The sequence below is a fragment of the Danio rerio genome, chromosome 22 (genome assembly GCF_049306965.1).
Source record: "Danio rerio strain Tuebingen ecotype United States chromosome 22, GRCz12tu, whole genome shotgun sequence".
NCBI classification, from domain to species: Eukaryota; Metazoa; Chordata; class Actinopteri; order Cypriniformes; family Danionidae; genus Danio; species Danio rerio.
Genome location: NC_133197.1, coordinates 5,432,501 through 5,450,170, shown reverse-complemented (window position 1 = coordinate 5,450,170; position 17,670 = coordinate 5,432,501). Strand labels below are relative to the sequence as shown.

The 17,670-nt window shown below is 38.3% G+C and overlaps 1 protein-coding gene and 1 long non-coding RNA gene across 3 annotated transcripts in view; one reads left to right on the top strand and one right to left on the bottom strand.

Moving 5' to 3' along the window:
- The window catches only part of cers1 (ceramide synthase 1), a 57,937-nt gene that overhangs the window by 16,845 nt on the left and 23,422 nt on the right, over positions 1–17,670 (bottom strand). For both annotated transcript variants that reach the window (XR_012397655.1, XM_009295953.5), the window contains exons 2-6: positions 13,917–14,076; positions 9,610–9,790; positions 7,368–7,529; positions 5,623–5,770; positions 2,019–2,143 (exon numbers count right to left, since the gene is read on the bottom strand). Coding sequence is in view for 1 of the 2 variants with exons in the window: in XM_009295953.5 (XP_009294228.1) it covers positions 2,019–2,143; positions 5,623–5,770; positions 7,368–7,529; positions 9,610–9,790; positions 13,917–14,076 (776 nt within the window). In the remaining variant the exon portion in view is untranslated. The remainder of the gene's footprint in view (positions 1–2,018; positions 2,144–5,622; positions 5,771–7,367; positions 7,530–9,609; positions 9,791–13,916; positions 14,077–17,670) is intronic.
- LOC141380141 (uncharacterized) overlaps positions 13,184–17,670 on the top strand; it is a 9,169-nt gene continuing 4,682 nt past the window's right edge. Inside the window, exons 1-3 of the long non-coding RNA XR_012397657.1 lie at positions 13,184–16,230; positions 16,615–17,094; positions 17,201–17,248. This is a non-coding gene — a long non-coding RNA (uncharacterized lncRNA). The remainder of the gene's footprint in view (positions 16,231–16,614; positions 17,095–17,200; positions 17,249–17,670) is intronic.

Here is a 17,670-nt window from a genome sequence, read left to right as displayed (position 1 = left end):
GATTCCTCATGTCGTGACATGAAAAAATCAAACTGAGGTTTGTCGCTTTGGCTGGCGCTGAGCCAGAGAAAGATGTGTCATATTATTACCATTATGCTGTGTTTTTAACCACCCAATGCTTATTTTATGTTTTAGACATGCAAATACACACAAGTACTAGTAAAACAATACATTTAGAGTTTGTAAAACACACAAGAAAGTCTATGGAAGTCTAACAATCCATTCAAATATAATTTGCCGATGTGGAATATTCATACCAGATGCACGTAGTGAGAGTAGCAATAAAGTTCAATCTATGCCAGCCACTTGATTGCATGCATTTTGGGAGTAACTGATGAGTTTACTTGCCGAATCCTACTTTTATGAATGAGGCAAATGACCGGCCGCAAGTAAACATGGCGATGCCATATATAAATGATGAAGATCATTTATATATCTTTTAAACAACAAAAAACACTCACTTGCACGTTTTTGTGAATTGGAATATCAGTTAGTTGATGGCATGATGAGCAAGCTTGTGAATATTTTGTATTAAAATGGAAAAGCATACTAAAAGGGATACATCTGTCATACAGCGCTATTGTGGCTGCGGTGTGTCACGTGACACATGATGCGTCGCCACAGAAACATTAAGGGTGAACATTCTAAAAAAATGATCGCCTAACAAAACTCACTCCTGGTTCCCAGATAAAATCTTTAAAACTCACTAGTGAAAGGGTCAATAACAGAAGTAAAGCAGCAGTGGTATTGTTACTTTAGTCTTGCGATGCAGTGCAGACACGTTTTTATTCACTCGCCTTTTTGTGTCATTCATTTTTCCATCTGTAGTCATGTATAGCTACACTGCGAAAAAGCTTTTCTTAGCAATTTCATCTCGTTTACAGTCAAAACGTCTGAAAAATCTTTAAATCAAGACCAGAGAAGAAAAATGGCATTAGAAAATTAAGTGATGCTTCAAACTTTTGTGAGATTATATCTCATTAAGATTATTTTTTCTTACCCCATTGGCAAACAATTAAGCTTGTTTTAAGCACACAATCGCTTGATTTTGAGATGTTTTATTTTTCAGAAAACAAGACATAATTGCTTATGCCACTTCATGTGTCTAGTGTGTATCTTGATTTAAGATTTATTTTAGATATTTGGATTGAAAACAGGACAAATTACTTAGTTAGTTTTTTTATTTTATTATTATTATTATTATTATTACAACATTTAAGTTCACTTTTAAATATTTTCGTTCCGTTTTTGAATAAAGGGTTGGAAATGAAAGTTTTTTTTTTTATCCGATTTATCGATTAATCGAAAGAAAAAAAATGACCAACAGATTAATTGATTATTAAAATAATCGTTAGTTGCTGCCCTAGTTGGTGTATCTTAAACATTTTGTACAAATAAAAGAGAGAAGAGTAATGACACGCCTCAATGATTTCTAGAGTTTCCCACAACAGGAAGTGACATCACTGGGAGGAAATCACATGCTTTATCTACTAATGCTTTGCATGTTATCGTGCCAGACAAAAAATATATATATATTTTAGCAATGAAATGACAATACAGAAAATGTATATTTTATGCAAATGTATATTTAAATAATAAAATAAACACTCAAAAAATATTGTTTCATGATAATTATAGCAGGATGTAGGAGATGGAGAGAGTCAAAAATTGGTATAGTGGGAGTCTTTAACTAAATATTTTTCACCCAAAATGTCCCTAAATACACATTAAATAACATTATCTTTAGACATGACCTGATATGATTAGTATTAGTTTCATTAAACGTTTCCACAACACTAGGACTGTCATATATGGAAACAAAAACACTGCTATTATTGTCATTGCCCCCTCCACACTTACACATTTAAATTTCTCTAGAGGCCTCGATGGCTTTTAGTCTCTCAGAAGTTTCAGTTCCGCCTTGACATCTAGTAAAGCCTCACAACTTCCTCTTAATGACTTGCGCACACACAGTACACCTGAGCAAACCACAAACTGCTGCATCTCTCTTTACATACCCTTCAGTAGACGCCTCGTCACTGCTGTCTTTTCTCTCCTTCAGGTCGTCTTCATCGTACTCCCGAACGTCATTTACCTCCTTCATCTGGCCTGTCAGGACCTTCGCCACGAACAGCACGATAAACTGCGAAAAGGAACAAAAATGTCATGACTTCACGTGCTAATAACTCATAAGAAATGCAGTTCAAACATGATGAAACATGGTAATGGCTGTGGGAAAACATGGGGAAAGTTTGCAGGTTAAAATGGCATCTGCTATCAGTGCACTTTTAATGTTGTACTGCGAAATGCTTCGGATAAGATATCTGCTAGCTTAGTTAACTAACATGCTATCTGACAACACTGATTTCAGGATAATTAAATTGTAAAGGGTTGTTGAAGGGTTGTTTTAAAGGTCCATCTTAAAGCCCTCATGATATAGACTAGTATCAGTATGCTAGGGGTATTGATAAGCTAGTATGGTACAAAACAGTGACAAAAGTAGCATTTATAAGATATAAACGTCCAAAGCTTGCAGTTTGTTACCTTCATCTAAATACATCAACTATATTTTTGATGTCAACTCATACTTCACCCAGTAGACACTAAAGTTGCTCAGTTTAACGATACTATGGTAGTATTATGATACTGTGGCTCCAAAATACTAGTGGTGCCACTGTAGTTTGTAAACGGTAGTATCGTCATTAGCGGTCTATCTATAGTAGATAATGTTGCACGTAGAAAAGTCACTAAAATGCTCACAAGTACACACGTGCAACTATAGACCTTTTTTTGTAGTCTATGGACCCTTTTAAGGTTGTAAAACTGTATACAGGGTGGGCCATTTATATGGATACACCTTAATAAAATGGGAATGGTTGGTGATATTAACGTCCTGTTTGTGGCACATTAGTATATGTTTGGGGCAAACTTTTCAAGATGGGTGGTGACCATGGTGGCCATTTTTAAGGCCATCTTGGATCCAATTTTTTTTTTGTTTTTATAGGAAGAGGGTCATTTGACACATCAAACTTATTGGGAATTTCACAAGAAAAATTATGGTGTGCTTGGTTTTAATGAAACGTTATTCTTTCATGAGTTATTTACAAGTTTCTGACCATTTATAAAATGCGTTCAATGTGCTGTCTATTGTGTTGGATTTTCAATGCAACCCTCTTCTCCCACTCTTCACACACTGATAGCCACACAGCAGGGGAAACACTAGCACAGGCTTCCAGTATCCGTAGTTTCAGGTGCGGCACATCTTGTATTTTCACACCACAGACAACAGAGATAGTGGGGCCATTCTTCATCACTGGAAACCTCAAGGCCACTGGACATTTGAAATTGCTACAGGATAATGTGTTTCCCTCTTTATGCACTGAAGCTGGCACATTCCCTGAGTTTTTCCAGCAAGATGGTGCACCACCACATTATGGGTGTCTGGTCTAAGCATTCCTAGATGAACAGTTTCCTGAAAAGTGGATTTTGTCGTTTTGGGCCAGTTGAATGGCCCCCAAGGTTTCCCTTGGGGGACATCCAACAAAACTTGGATCCAAGATAGCCGACATCAAAATGGCCACTATGGTCAACACCCATCTTAAAAAGTTTGCCCCCTCACATATACTAACGTTCCACAAACAGGCCGTCAATATCACCAACCATTCCCATTTTATTAAGGTGTATCCATATAAATGGCCCACCCTGTAGAATTTGCGCCTTATATGGTAGCCTATTACACGAGTTCTAATCTAAATCAGTTCATTTCTGTTTCTGTCAATATGGTTTAGTAGCTACAACAACCGCGACAATCTTTTCAAGAGTTCCCACTTAGATATGCTTGGCACTTATAGCAGGTTTGGCATGCTGTCCCGGGAGAGAACCCTGAGCTCGGAGATATTTGAGCCCAGGGCTCCCGCCCGGTCTAGAAGCATATCAGGAGAACCGAGGTCAGGTAGGTCTCGATCGCTCCCCCTTTAGAAGGGGAGAAAAAGGAGGAGATGGGGTGGAAGGGGGGATTCTTCCAAAATGAAGATGCAATGAGGAGAAAGTGATCCATTTATACTAAGCTAGGATCATTCTGATTGGATTATTACTGATTACGGATGAGTGGCCAGCGGTGCACAATCATATCACGTGCTCCTCTCGAAATTAGTTTATGAAACTTCACTTAAAAAGAACGACTCACAAAGTAACATTTTTATTACTTTGGATTCCTAATTTTATTAGAGAAATGCTGTTTTTGTAACAAATTTGTATCTTTATTTTAATGTATTTTTTTGTTGGTCAATTATCTAGAAAAAACAACAACGCAATCTCACGGCAATTCGTAACTTTTTGATTAAGTGGCTAATTTGTATGAATTCGTACGATCTAATTCATACAATTTAGTACGATTTGCTCATCACCCAATGACGGTTGAAGTTAGGGGTGGGGTTTGGTGCCACGCCTCCTTTTTAAAATTGTACAACTGAATTAGCCACTAAACTGACAAAACTTAAAATACTTAAGTTTCCTCGTGAGATCAGGCTGAAAAAAAACACATTTTAGCTGAAGTGATGTGCAAATAATATTTTTTTCGATAATAAGGGAATTATGAATTAAATTCAAGTAGGCCTATTATAACATAAAAATGTAGTATTTCTGACCATTATCTTTATAATTTGAGTTATGAATTACAGTATCACAATACTTCTTTGTATCACGATACTTCAGCTGGTATAGTATCGTAACATAAATTGATAGTATCACGACAACCCTAGTAGACACACAACATCATAAGACATTAATCGTAGCTTAGATTTAGGTCACCAGTGTCTAAGGACGATGTTATTTTGATGTCCAATAACGACGTGAAATGACGCTGACATTTTGTTGATTTTAGGTTGTGTTGGATAGTGACCAAAATCCAACATCTTAAACCAACGTCATATTTACGTCAAATAATAATTTATCGTCATGTATCACAACCAAACTCCAGCATTTGATCGATGTCATATTGCTAACGCCCACACAACGTAAAGCTGTAACATCATCAGAGGTTGATATTTTGTTGTTGATCGATTGCGTTGGAAATTGGCCTATCTATTCGACGGTGGACACTGACGTCCGCCTGATGTTGGGGTACAACGTCAATCTGACGTCATTTTCATGTCGCATTAAATCTTCTGATCAATCAAGTGCTCTCTAGTGTCTGACATGCCACGCCACCATCATGTGCTCGAGCTCAACCAATCTCATTGGCAGACCTGTAATAATATAAAATGCTATTGACTGCATTTTTAAAGGAGAGGATCTACTCTATGCCCCACCCTCTCCATGTTTCAGTTCAGATTGCCTCAAACATAAAATATTCACATTTCAATGCACCTAACAGGACCTTTAAATGAACAATTCATCTAAAAAATGTTAAGGTTTATATGATTCTGTTTGCAGTTAAAGCCTGTCGAAAAATAGAGTGGATATTTTAGTGCCAGTGTAAATGCAGACTCTGACTTTCCCAATGGTGCCATGATCATGATACCTCATAATAGATTCATTGCAAGCCTTAAGCCAGCACACTTCGGGTTACAATCCCTGTGCTACTCTACAGTGCCATCATATTCAAAAGCAGCTTAATCTTACCAGGAACCAGTAGATATTCATGAGGAGCAGGGCAAACAGGAGCATGTTGAAGAAGAAGTAGAAAGGGATGTTGGGAACCGACTGGATACTGGTGATGCAGGAGGCCCACAACACTTTGAGGGGGAACCAGTACAAACGAAACCAAAACCTGCACAAATAACAAGACGATCAGATCAAACTCATTTGCTTGTGAAGACACCTGAGGCTATGTTTACAAGGCAAGGATGTAGCCAAAAATGGACATGTTTTTGCCTTGTGTTTTGCTAAAGTTTCAAGTCTACAAGAACCCGTATTTACACGTATATACGCAAAAATGACCAAATACCACTCTATTACATATGCCAGGCAAGTATTTGGCACTGTCGCCTTGTTAGTAAACAGTACGTGTAGGGAAATGACGATGTGCCGTCAGTGCTCTGTTTGTGTTTAACTTGCAGTGTGTGTAAAATGCGTCTCCCCATTTGGTTGTAATGCGAAGTAAATCTACACTTTGCTAATGAAGTGTTGAGGTGTAGTGTGTGTCTTAAAGTTAACATTTTCAAAACAAAATGTCCCAAAATACACATAAAAAACGTATTTAGACATAACGTGATATAATTTGTGTTATTTTTCGTTACAACTCTAGAATCACCCATATGCAAACCAAAATGTTGGTCATATTGTAACTGTAGCGCTAACAAACACTTGAGTATTCCACCATTGTTGAGTTAGTTTGTTTGGCTTGCCTTTAATCTACACTAAACACACACTTATGGCATCATTAGACTCTCTTTTTCTGGGGTGTTTAGACAAACATGACAACTGCTGGGTTTTCAAGAACATCCACTAACAAAATGTATGCATTTTTCATGTAAACAAAGAAGCAAAACAAACTTTTATTCCCATTTTTGGCTGAAATGTTGTAACGTAAACAGCCGCTGAATCTCAGGCATTCTTGGGACACAACTCAACTGAAAAAAAAAAAAAACAGCTTAAACCAGTGTAGGCTGGTTGGCTGGTTTTAGCTGATCAACCAAGCTGGTTTTAGAGGGGTTTTGGCCACTACCAGGCTGGTTTCCAACCATTTCCAGCATAGTCTTAGCCAGTCAGGCTGGAAGATGACCAACCAAAACCAACTATATTCAGCTTAAACCAGGCTTGTCAAGCTGGTTTTAGCAGTTCATTTTCCAGCCTGACCAGGCTAGAGATGGATAGAAACCAGCCTGGAAGTGGCCCAAACCCCTCTAAAACTAGGCTGGTTGACCAGAATAGAATACACGCTATTATGTCATGACCGTGACGCAGCTTCAAAAATTCGTTTCAAACCGGAAGTACGAATTTGCTTGAAATAACGCAAAAACAACCAATTTACACTTTTTAGTGAAATATAGGTGTCCTAATAGTGTTTTTAGCAGCGTGGAACACATATACGACTGTCAACAGCTCAAAACATGTGTTTTGGTGTTTCGTGACCCTTTAATGACCACAGAAAGTCAGGACCTTGATTTAACGTCTCATCCAAAAGACGGAAAAACCACTAAATCATCTTCCCTCCTGTAAATGGAAAAAACCCTTCCCTATCTCATGACGAACAATTACTATTTAAATAGGCCTAGCTTAGTTGCAACTAAACTCTGGATCAACAATAGGTATGTGCTTACCTTGCTTTAACTAGTCACTTTAAGCTTTATATACATTGCTTTTTAATTCTTTGCATCAATAACAAAGCAAGGTTTTCTTGATTCAGGTGCGTGATCAAGTCTCACCATGTGATGCTGAAGCTAACGGCGCCCATGTTGGATAGGACATCATTGATGAAGTACTCCTTCCCTCCCCGGGTCTTGAAGTAAACATTAATCTTGGTGAACTCCAACTGGACATCATTGATGTCGTGAAGAAAGAGGACGAGAATGCCTATGTTGTGGTATCTGGGGGCATTTGAAAACGCAAACAATGTGAGTTTCCACCATATTTTCATGTAACTTAAATTGGTCAGGGCTTCCAGTCTCATTCACTTCCATTGATTTTTACTCATACAAAACAATTCGTTATGCTGTCTAATGTTGCAAACTAGTAGTTTCATAATATATTATTTTCATTTATTGTCATAAACACTGGTTTGTAGCGCAAGTAGTTCAATCATTTACTGCCAATTGATATTCCTAATCATTTAGCCATAGGCTAATGAATCGGAGGTCGTAAAACAATTGCAGATAGTTCCGCATTACAAAATGAGGTGAAATCCATTGAATTGGATTGTTTGTGCTGTTGAGTTTTAAAGCCCATTCACCCCAAGCACGATAACTATAATTATAACATTTGTGTTGACATAGATGACTGAAAAACGTGTATTTTAAGCTTACGCTTTTCATTCAGCATTGGCCCTTTGTAACCAGTGGGTGTCCTCACATCTGACCCATACCTGGGAGTCTCCGATATTTCAGACCCATCTCCCGCCCATCTTTCCTGAATTCCAACCAATACACCCACCTCCCCCACCCCCTGCTTCTCAGCTTTAAGCCTGATTTATACTTCTGCGTCAAGTGACCGGTGTAACTCACGGCGCAGGCAACGCGCGTGGCTGTGCATTTATACTTCTGCGCGCTGTCTCTGTTGGTCTGCATTAACACTTCCGAAACGCTAGTGGGCAGTGAGGTGTTAATGTTCCTCTGTGTCGAGTTTCTTCTCTGCTTTTTTTCTTTTCCTGAACACTTCCGGGATGTACAAGTGGCTCAAACTCGCTCATTTTGAGGCAGGAACCGGCGGACGTGCAACAATTTTAACTATGAGGTAAACACAAAACAAAACTTTCCATCTGGAGCTCCTTCACAGGACTCCACACTTGTAAACAATCGCTCGCGCCATTCGCGCGGCTCTCGGGCCCGCCCAGACTCGTCAGCGCTACCAAGCCGACCAATCACAGAGCTTACGCTACGCGTTGTTGCGACGTGTGGTTACATTTTTTGAGAGGTGCACGTCAGTGACGGCGATGGCCACGGTGAAGGGCTATGCGTCAGCGCTGTAGCATACGCCGGTGTTTGACGCAGAAGTATCAATCAGCCTTAATGGTACATTCTGGCTACCTTTGTGGTTCACTCCCCATGAGCACTGAACCCAACATGCAACGCAATCATCTTCATACCCGCACCCTGCTCTTCAGTTTACGCGCACCTTCCCCCCTGCCCTTCACTTCGCGAGCACCAACAACCCCTCCCCACCCCGGATTTTAAAGCCAAATGTTGGCAGGTATGATATGACCTGTGAGCAGTCACGTGCACACATAGGCCTCAACCTGTGCAGTGCACGTGCCCTTTTTAGTCTTGGATAGAAAGTGCCCTTCCAAAATGACAAAAAGTGCCCCCGCGACACCCCCCCCTCCCCCCTACCACCCTTCAGTAGTCGCGCGACACCACCGCTCTTGAGTACGCGCCCCAGCCCCCCGCCGCTATACATTACGCGAGCGACAACACCGCTCTTCAGTACGCGCGTGACAACAACAACAACAACAACAACAACAACAACAACAACAACAACACCACCGACCCACCCATCCCCTGATGTACTTTTATTCTTATACTTCAATTTGCTAGCATGGCTTGCAGAACTTCCATTTATTTTATCACTCATTCCCAAGGTATAACCCACTGGTTCCAAGATCATTATCTTTACATAATGTTTAATGAGTGCTTCACATCAATCCGTGCTTCTCCACGATGTCGTCTTTAGCATTCAATTGCACTAATACTTTATATTTCAAAGGATTATGATTAAATGAATATCATTCTCTAAGTGATTTTAACTATATCGTTCCTCTACATCTTTATCATTATAGCTGTGGTTTAAACTCTGCAGTTGTTTTACAATCAGAATGATTTAATTGTTATCTTTATAATTATCGTGCTTGGCGTAAACATTCCTTTATTGTTGTGACTATAAGCTCGAGCCTCAAATAACCCATTTGAGAGGCTGTAGTTTTTTTTTTTTTTAAATCCTGTAAACTGGCCTGACCTGAAGGCATAGGAGAATGTGATCAGGGCCAGAGTGATGAAGTGATGTACCACCATGACAAGCGAGTCCTTCCTCCATTCGTCCATGTAGACGGTGGCGTATATAGAGTGGCCGTAGAAGCTGCCTTGGATCAGGTAAGCTATCGCAATATCTGTGGGGACCGACATCCCGCTCTTCCAGTCTAAACCCAGAAAGAACAAAACCAATGACACGGAGTTCTGACCTACAAGTAAACTCCACAACCATAAAAGAAGAGCACTAGATAATAATAATGGCCTTGACTTGCTGGTGAAAAAGTGGAACACTGGCCTCATAAAGCAGATGTTTTATGCTGATATAGTACAGATTAAAGCAGTTCGTTTCTCTTGATTGGTGTTCACGTTTTGACATAAAGCCATTTATTTTCAATGACAGTTGACAGTTTCCGTCAACAACAACATTAATCTTTTGGCATTGTGACAGCATTTATGCAAATGAGTAGTGACATGATGTAGAACTACCAATGGGAGTGTTAAATGGTGATCAGTGGCCTGATCGGTGTAAATAGGACCACATAATGACTCTTATTATAGTTTACTGATAAAGAGTGTTAAGAGATAATAGGAACTTGTGACCTTTAATGTTTTTAATTCCGTCTTAACAATAGGAATGTGCACATCGATGCTCGAGTATCGATAAATGGATACTCCGAAGCTTTTAATTTGGTATCGATATATATTTTTTTAAGTACCGATATTTTAATAATTTCTGCATAACTTAAGGATTTAGTGCTGTGTACAGGATTGTCAGTGACGCTTTGTATTTAAGATGTTACAGCAATCAATCTGCGGCGGAACGTGATGTGAGCGATCATGTTTCGCTGGATAACTTACGTACTCAACACACGCAAGTCGCACACTTCTGCATTACAGAATGACACGATGGCAGAGGTATCGGGTTGTGCTTCTTAAACGCAGCAAATAGTAGTATAGTATTATAATATATAATATTATAATAATTAAATGCAAATAGGCAAGGCAGTGGCGCAGTAGGTAGTGCTGTCGCCTCACAGCAAGAAGGTCGCTGGGTGGCTGGTTCGAACCTCGGCTCAGTTGGCATTTCTGTGAGGAGTTTGCATGTTCTCCCTGCCTTTGCGTGGGTTTCCTCCGAGTGCTCCGGTTTCTCCCACAGTCTAAAGACATGTGGTACAGGTGAATTGGGTAGGCTAAATTGTCCGTAGTGTATGAGTGTGTGTGTGAATGTGTGTGTAGATGTTTCCCAGAGATGGGTTGCGGCTGGAAGCGCATCCGCTGCGTAAAAAACTTGCTGGATAAGTTGGTGGTTCATTCCGCTGTGGCGACCCCGGATGAATAAAGGGACTAAGCCGACAAGAAAATGAATGAATGAATGAATAAATACAAATAAAATAATAAATCAGCTCTGTCTCTCTTTTTTATTAGCATTATTTTGAAAAATTACATTAACATTTTAAATATTAAGTCGTATCGATTTCAGTGTCGTAAAAATTTTAACTAAAAGTATCAGTATCGTATCGCATTAAAAAATTGTGGTATCGCCCATCCCTACTTAATAACTAATGTTTATGCTGATATATGTTGATTAAGTTAGCGATCACCAACCATCTTACTCTCATCTGTGTTTTACCCAAAAACCACTTATTTACTAGGCCGTTAAATTATCCTGTACATGTGTTTAGCACTGGTTCTATTATTAGTTAATACATAAATCAGGCCCGTAGCCAGCCTGGGGAAAGGGTTGGTTCTTTTTTCTTAAGGGTGCTTTCACACCTAGACATTTGTTTCTGAACCTGTCTTGTTTGCCCAGTTAGCGTGGTTTGTTTGGAATCTGTGAATCCACCATTCGCCTTTGGATTTGCGTCAAAACAATCGTTCCGAGATCGCTTGAATTAGGTGGTCTCGGCTCATATAAAACCAACTCTTGAGCGGATCCATTGTAGTCAAAAAGCGTTGCGATCCGAGTCTGGTTATATCACAGTGTTTTATGGATATAATAGGCATACGGCTATATGAAGAGAGAAGTCAACAGACATACTGAGTGCACAGAGACTCCCCAATGCCCGCAAATGAGTGATAATCTCCCGGTAATCACGCGTCTCCCTCCCGGTCCTCAAATACAATGCGCACCCTTCTTACCATATCCCTCCTCGCTCTTCAGACACATCACGCTCACCTTGTCAAACACCACCAAACCACCACCCCCCTGACAGCTGAGCAGGACTCTGCAAAATAAACCCTGAAACTCGGGACAAATGTGAGGACTTAACTCACACTTGACTTGTTTTAGCTGTTTTGGTCCGTTTAGAAACTTTGCAGTGTGAAAGCGAACCCCTCCAAGAGCAAAGAGCAACAATGTAACAATTTTAATCCCTGTTTTGGAACAACTGAATCGATTCGCATGTGTGAAAACACCCTAGAAAGTGATTTTGCAGCTATTCGCCTCATTTTGTTTTCATTTGAGGTTTAAATACTGCTTTTTAGTGACATTTTAAGCACTATAATTTCTGGATTAGCTTGTCGGGTGGTCATCATAACCACAATTTTAAATGTACCAAAAACATTTTCAAATTATTTAAAATGAAGACATATAAAAAAATACTTATTTACTTATTATTTTTCATTCATTTTTATTTCGGCTTAGTTCCTTTATTCATCTGGGGTCGCCACAGTGGAATGAACCACCAACTTATCCAGCATATGATTTACACAGCAGATGCCCGTCCAGCTGCAACCCATCACTGGGAAAACTTTTTTTTAATTTTTTTTTTAAATACAAATTTATCAGAACAGAAAAATGGATTCTGTTCAAGTTTTACATAAAAAACTGTAGTCTATTGTTATTTGTTAGGGCAAATAAAAAACTGGCCAGCACTTTCAACTTTCCTTTGGCCATTTGAGTAATAAAACATCAAAATAATAATGTAGAGCTCCACAATTTTTGTCGTCTCTCGTGTAAAATAGTACATTTAAAAAAATCATAGATGACAACAATAGCATAATTAGTATTAAAATTAACTTTATTATACTTCTGAATGGTACATCGTGCTTCACTCCTGTTTATTGGCCATTTTTTTTTCTCAAGAATAAGGTACAAGAAAAGTTAGTAGTAAAGTACTCTCTTTTTAACAACGACACAGTAGGTCAGTAGTGAAAGAAAAGTGAAGGTTTAAGCTAATTTTCAATTAGTTATTTTCAAAATTTATGATTGCTCAGCAGTCAAAATTTGACAAATGAGCTCATGTATAGTACAAATTCTGGACCTTTCTCAGTGAGGGGGTGGGTCTTTCAAACCACCACCTGGCCATGGGCCTCAAGATTACATTATCAGATTCTAAGGATCAAGTACTTGCAATTAGAGAAAACTTTGGTCACACTTTACAATAAGGTTCATTAGTTAATGTTAATTAATGCATTAACTAACATGAACAAACAATAAACAATAGATCTACTACTATATTTGTTCATGTTAGTTAACGTTAGTTAATGAAAATACAGTTGTTCATTGTTAGCTCATGTTAACTCATGGTGCATTAACTAATGTTAACAAGCATGGACTTGGATGGTAATAATGCATTAGGTAATTTTCAATTATGATTAATAAATGCTGTAAACGTGTTGTTCATGATTAGTTCATGTTAGTAAATGCATTAACTGATGAACCTTATTGTAAAGTGTTACCAAAACTTTTTATTTAAATACTTGTAATCAGACTACAGTTACTTTTTTATGGATTACTTAATATTCAGGCAATGGTAGAGAAATAACTGAGTAGGTATTAAGTATTAACTGTCCATCTTTACAAAGTTTTTAAGGCTTGTGGCTGATTAAGAGCGTGTATTTTTTGTATCTGTCAAAATAGTACAAGATTATCCTACTTCAATATAAAGGTTAGCACAAAAGTAATCTAAATGTAATCCCAAAGTAGTCAGATTACATCACCACGTTACATTACCAATGTGTAATCTAACGAATTATATTATTGACTATAAATAAATCAAGTGGTTTGTAATCAGTAACAGATTACAATTCCCAAAGTAGTCGGATTACATGACCATTTGTTACATTACCAATGTGTAATCTAAAAAATTATATTATTGACTACAAGTTTGTCATATAGTTTATAATCAGTTACAGATTACAATTCCCAAAGAAGTCGGATTACATTACAACAAAAGTGTAATGTAATAGACTATTTGACTGACTACACTTTTGTCATGTAGTTTGTAATCAGTAACTGATTACAATTCATTCGTGTTCTATCCAGCTCGGTGTGTCAGTTATGAAGCTTACCGTAAAATACAGATGGAGGGTTTTGAAAGAAGGAATAGCTGGTGAAAAATAAAAGGTAAGTGCTGTATGACCAGGACATTGTGTAGAAGACCAGCTTCCACGCACTCTCTGGCATCTTTGAGACATCTTTTGGTTGAATACGACACCACTGTCCAAATGGCTGTGGAAAACAAGAAAGAGGAATTTAATTAAAATACACATCAATTATGCTGCTAGGTAAAAATATCAACATTTACCAATCTTGCACATGTTTATCCTGGCCAGGATTTTTATATTTGGTTTTGTTTGTAGTTTTTTATGCCAGCTGAAGATAATAATTGACAAGTAGTTTGACCAATAAAATGCAGTAAACAATATGGACATATTCAGACAATTGTGACATGATATGGTGGGATCTATGCAGTAAAAACGATTACATATTATTTATAAATTATTAATAAAATGTAGTAAACACTTTGCTTGTATAGCAATTCGTTGAAATGACTTTATAAAATGAGTAAACCTAGTGCTTTTAAAGTGATTAGTTGACCTTAAAAAGTGAGTAAACTTCATTCATTAATTTTCTTGTCGGCTTAGTCCCTATATTAATCCGGGGTCGCCACAGCGGAATGAACCGCCAACTTATCCAGCAAGTTTTTTACACAGCGGATGCCCCTCCAGCCGCAACCCATCTCTGGGAAACATCCACACACACACACATTCACACACACACTCATACACTACGGACAATTAAGTCTACTCAGTTCACCTTAACCACATGTCTTTGGACTGTGGGGGAAACCGGAGCACCCGGAGGAGAACATGCAAACTCCACACAGAAACGCCAACTGAGCCGAGGTTCGAACCAGTGACCTTCTTGCTGTGAGGCGACAGCACTACCTACTGCACCACTGCCTCGCCCGTGAGTAAACTTGTAACGGTAAAAATATTAAGTAAATGAAGTATTCATAATTATAAGGAATAAGTCAACTTTACAGTTCAGAGTTACAATGGGTTTACTCATTTCTTTACACTCAAAGCGATGTGTAGTAACGATGTGCAGAGCGATCTTATGAAATCAAAGTGCTAGACTGCAAAAAATGCTTTTCTTACTTAGATTTTTTGTCTTGTTTCTTGTCCACATATCTAAAAATTCTTATATCAAGAAACATTTTCTTGGCAAGCAAAACATATTGTCTTGTTTTTAGAAATAAGATGCCAATATTAAGGGAGTTTTTCCTTGAAAGAAGCTAAAAAATCTGCCAATGGAGTAAGCAAAATAATCTTGTTTTTCCTTTTGACTTAACATTATTTTGCTTTCCCCATTTTCAGATTATTTAGCTTGTTTTAAGGGAAAACTCACTTCATTTTGGCTCATTATATCTTAAAACAAGACAATATGTTTTGCTTGTCCAGAAAATGATTTTTGATTTAAGAGTTTTTAGATATTTGGACTAGAAACAAGACCAAAAATCTAAGTAAGAAAAGCATTTTTTGCAGTGTACGAGAATGATTAAAAAAATATAAGGAGTATAAGAAACAAACGTTCTAAAACTCTTATGGATGTCATACAACAATCAGACTGTGCAGTGTAAACTGTCAAAACCTAGATATTTTATGCAAAATAAAAGTCCTGGCCAGGATGTGTCCCATAAAAAAATAAATATGTTTCTCCCACTTTTGACAAAAAATTAGATTTTATATGCCTGAAAGTAAATCTTTATGATTTTTAAAGTTGTGGTGAAAACAGTTTGAGAAATGGATTCGGATATTTTTAAAAATGCATCGCGACATTCTCTTACATCTAAAACGAACCAAGAGTCTCGTATGTTGTTGAAAAATAGCGTAGAGCACCATCTGCTGTTTAAAACTGTCCCAGAGCACCATCTGCTGTTAAAAACTAGGCTAGAGTGCTGTCTGTTGTTAAAAACTAACCTAAAGCAACATCTGCTGTTAAAAACTGTTCTAGAGCACCGTCTGCTGTTAAAAACTAGCCTAGATCGCCATCTGCAGTTATAAACTGTGCTAGAGCCCCATCTGCTGTTAAAAACTGTTCTAGACCACCGTCTGCTGTTAAAAACTAGCCTAGAGCGCCATCTGCAGTTATAAACTGTGCTAGAGCAACATCTGCTGTTAAAAACTGTTCTAGACCACCATCTGCTGTTAAAAACTAGCCTAGAGCGCCGTCTGCTGTTATAAATTGTGCTAGAGCGCCATCTGCTGTTAAAAACTAGCCTAAAGCGCCATCTGCTGTTATAAACTGTGCTAGAGCAACATCTGCTGTTAAAAACTGTTCTAGACCACCGTCTGCTGTTAAAAACTAGCCTAGAGCGCCGTCTGCAGTTATAAACTGTGCTAGAGCAACATCTGCTGTTAAAAACTGTTCTAGACCACCGTCTGCTGTTAATAACTAGCCTAGAGCGCCGTCTGCTGTTATAAACTGTGCTAGAGCGCCATCTGCTGTTAAAAACTAGCCTAAAGCGCCATCTGCTGTTATAAACTGTGCTAGAGCAACATCTGCTGTTAAAAACTGTTCTAGACCACCGTCTGCTGTTAAAAACTAGCCTAGAGCGCCGTCTGCAGTTATAAACTGTGCTAGAGCAACATCTGCTGTTAAAAACTGTTCTAGACCACCGTCTGCTGTTAATAACTAGCCTAGAGCGCCGTCTGCTGTTATAAACTGTGCTAGAGCAACATCTGCTGTTAAAAACTGTTCTAGACCACCGTCTGCTGTTAATAACTAGCCTAGAGCGCCGTCTGCTGTTATAAACTGTGCTAGAGCAACATCTGCTGTTAAAAACTAGCCTAGAGCACCGCCTGCTGTATAAAACTGTCCTAGAGCGCCATCTGCTTTTAAAAACTAGCCTAGAGCGCTATTTGCTGTTTAGATCTGTCCTGAAGCGCCATCTACTGTTAAAAACTAACCTAAGAATTGGTTTAAAAAAAGAATAGCGATGCACTTAGAAAATCCCAGAATTGATGCGCAATCCATTTCTTGAATGATTATTTTGCCACAGTAATAATCATTACCATTGCCACCATGTTTATATGAGGTCAACTTTTTCAATTTGGACGTTTTCTTTACGCTGAATGATACATTCAACTAAAATAGAAATCATTAAGCATATTTTTTGTGATTTCACAGGGAAAGATGCGCCACGCAAAGGCCACTTCGATTGACTCAGATGACCCACAGACGGTAATAGAGCTAAAATAGAGCTTCATCTTTGCTAAACTTAGGTACTTTTGTTGGGATGTTTATGTGTGTGCGCTCACAATCCTTCACCTTATCTCTCTCATGACAGACTATCCTGCGTCTGACTGATGAGTGGACACAAAAGCTGAATGTCACGGTAACTGAAGATGCAATTAAAGACTAGCCTTAATCATTTATCTATTCACGACAGCACTCCAACTAGCCGTTACCTTATCCTGCTTCCCCATTCTACTCTAGACGATCAAGTAAAGTAGGCCATTGAAACTAGTAGGTAGTTGACAAATAGGCAGTTTTTCCTATAATATATTTTCTTCTAGAGAAAGTCTCATTTGTTTTATTTCAGCTAGAATGAAAGCAGTTTTTACATTTTTTTAAAGCTATTTTAAGGTCAACATTATTAGCCCTCTTAAGCAATATATATATTTTGATTGTCTACAGAACAGACTTGGTCTTGCCTAAGTACCCTAACTTGCCTAATTAACCTAGTGACATCTTTAAATGTCACTTTAAGCTGAATACTAGTATCTTAAACAATATCTAGTCAAATATTATTTAATA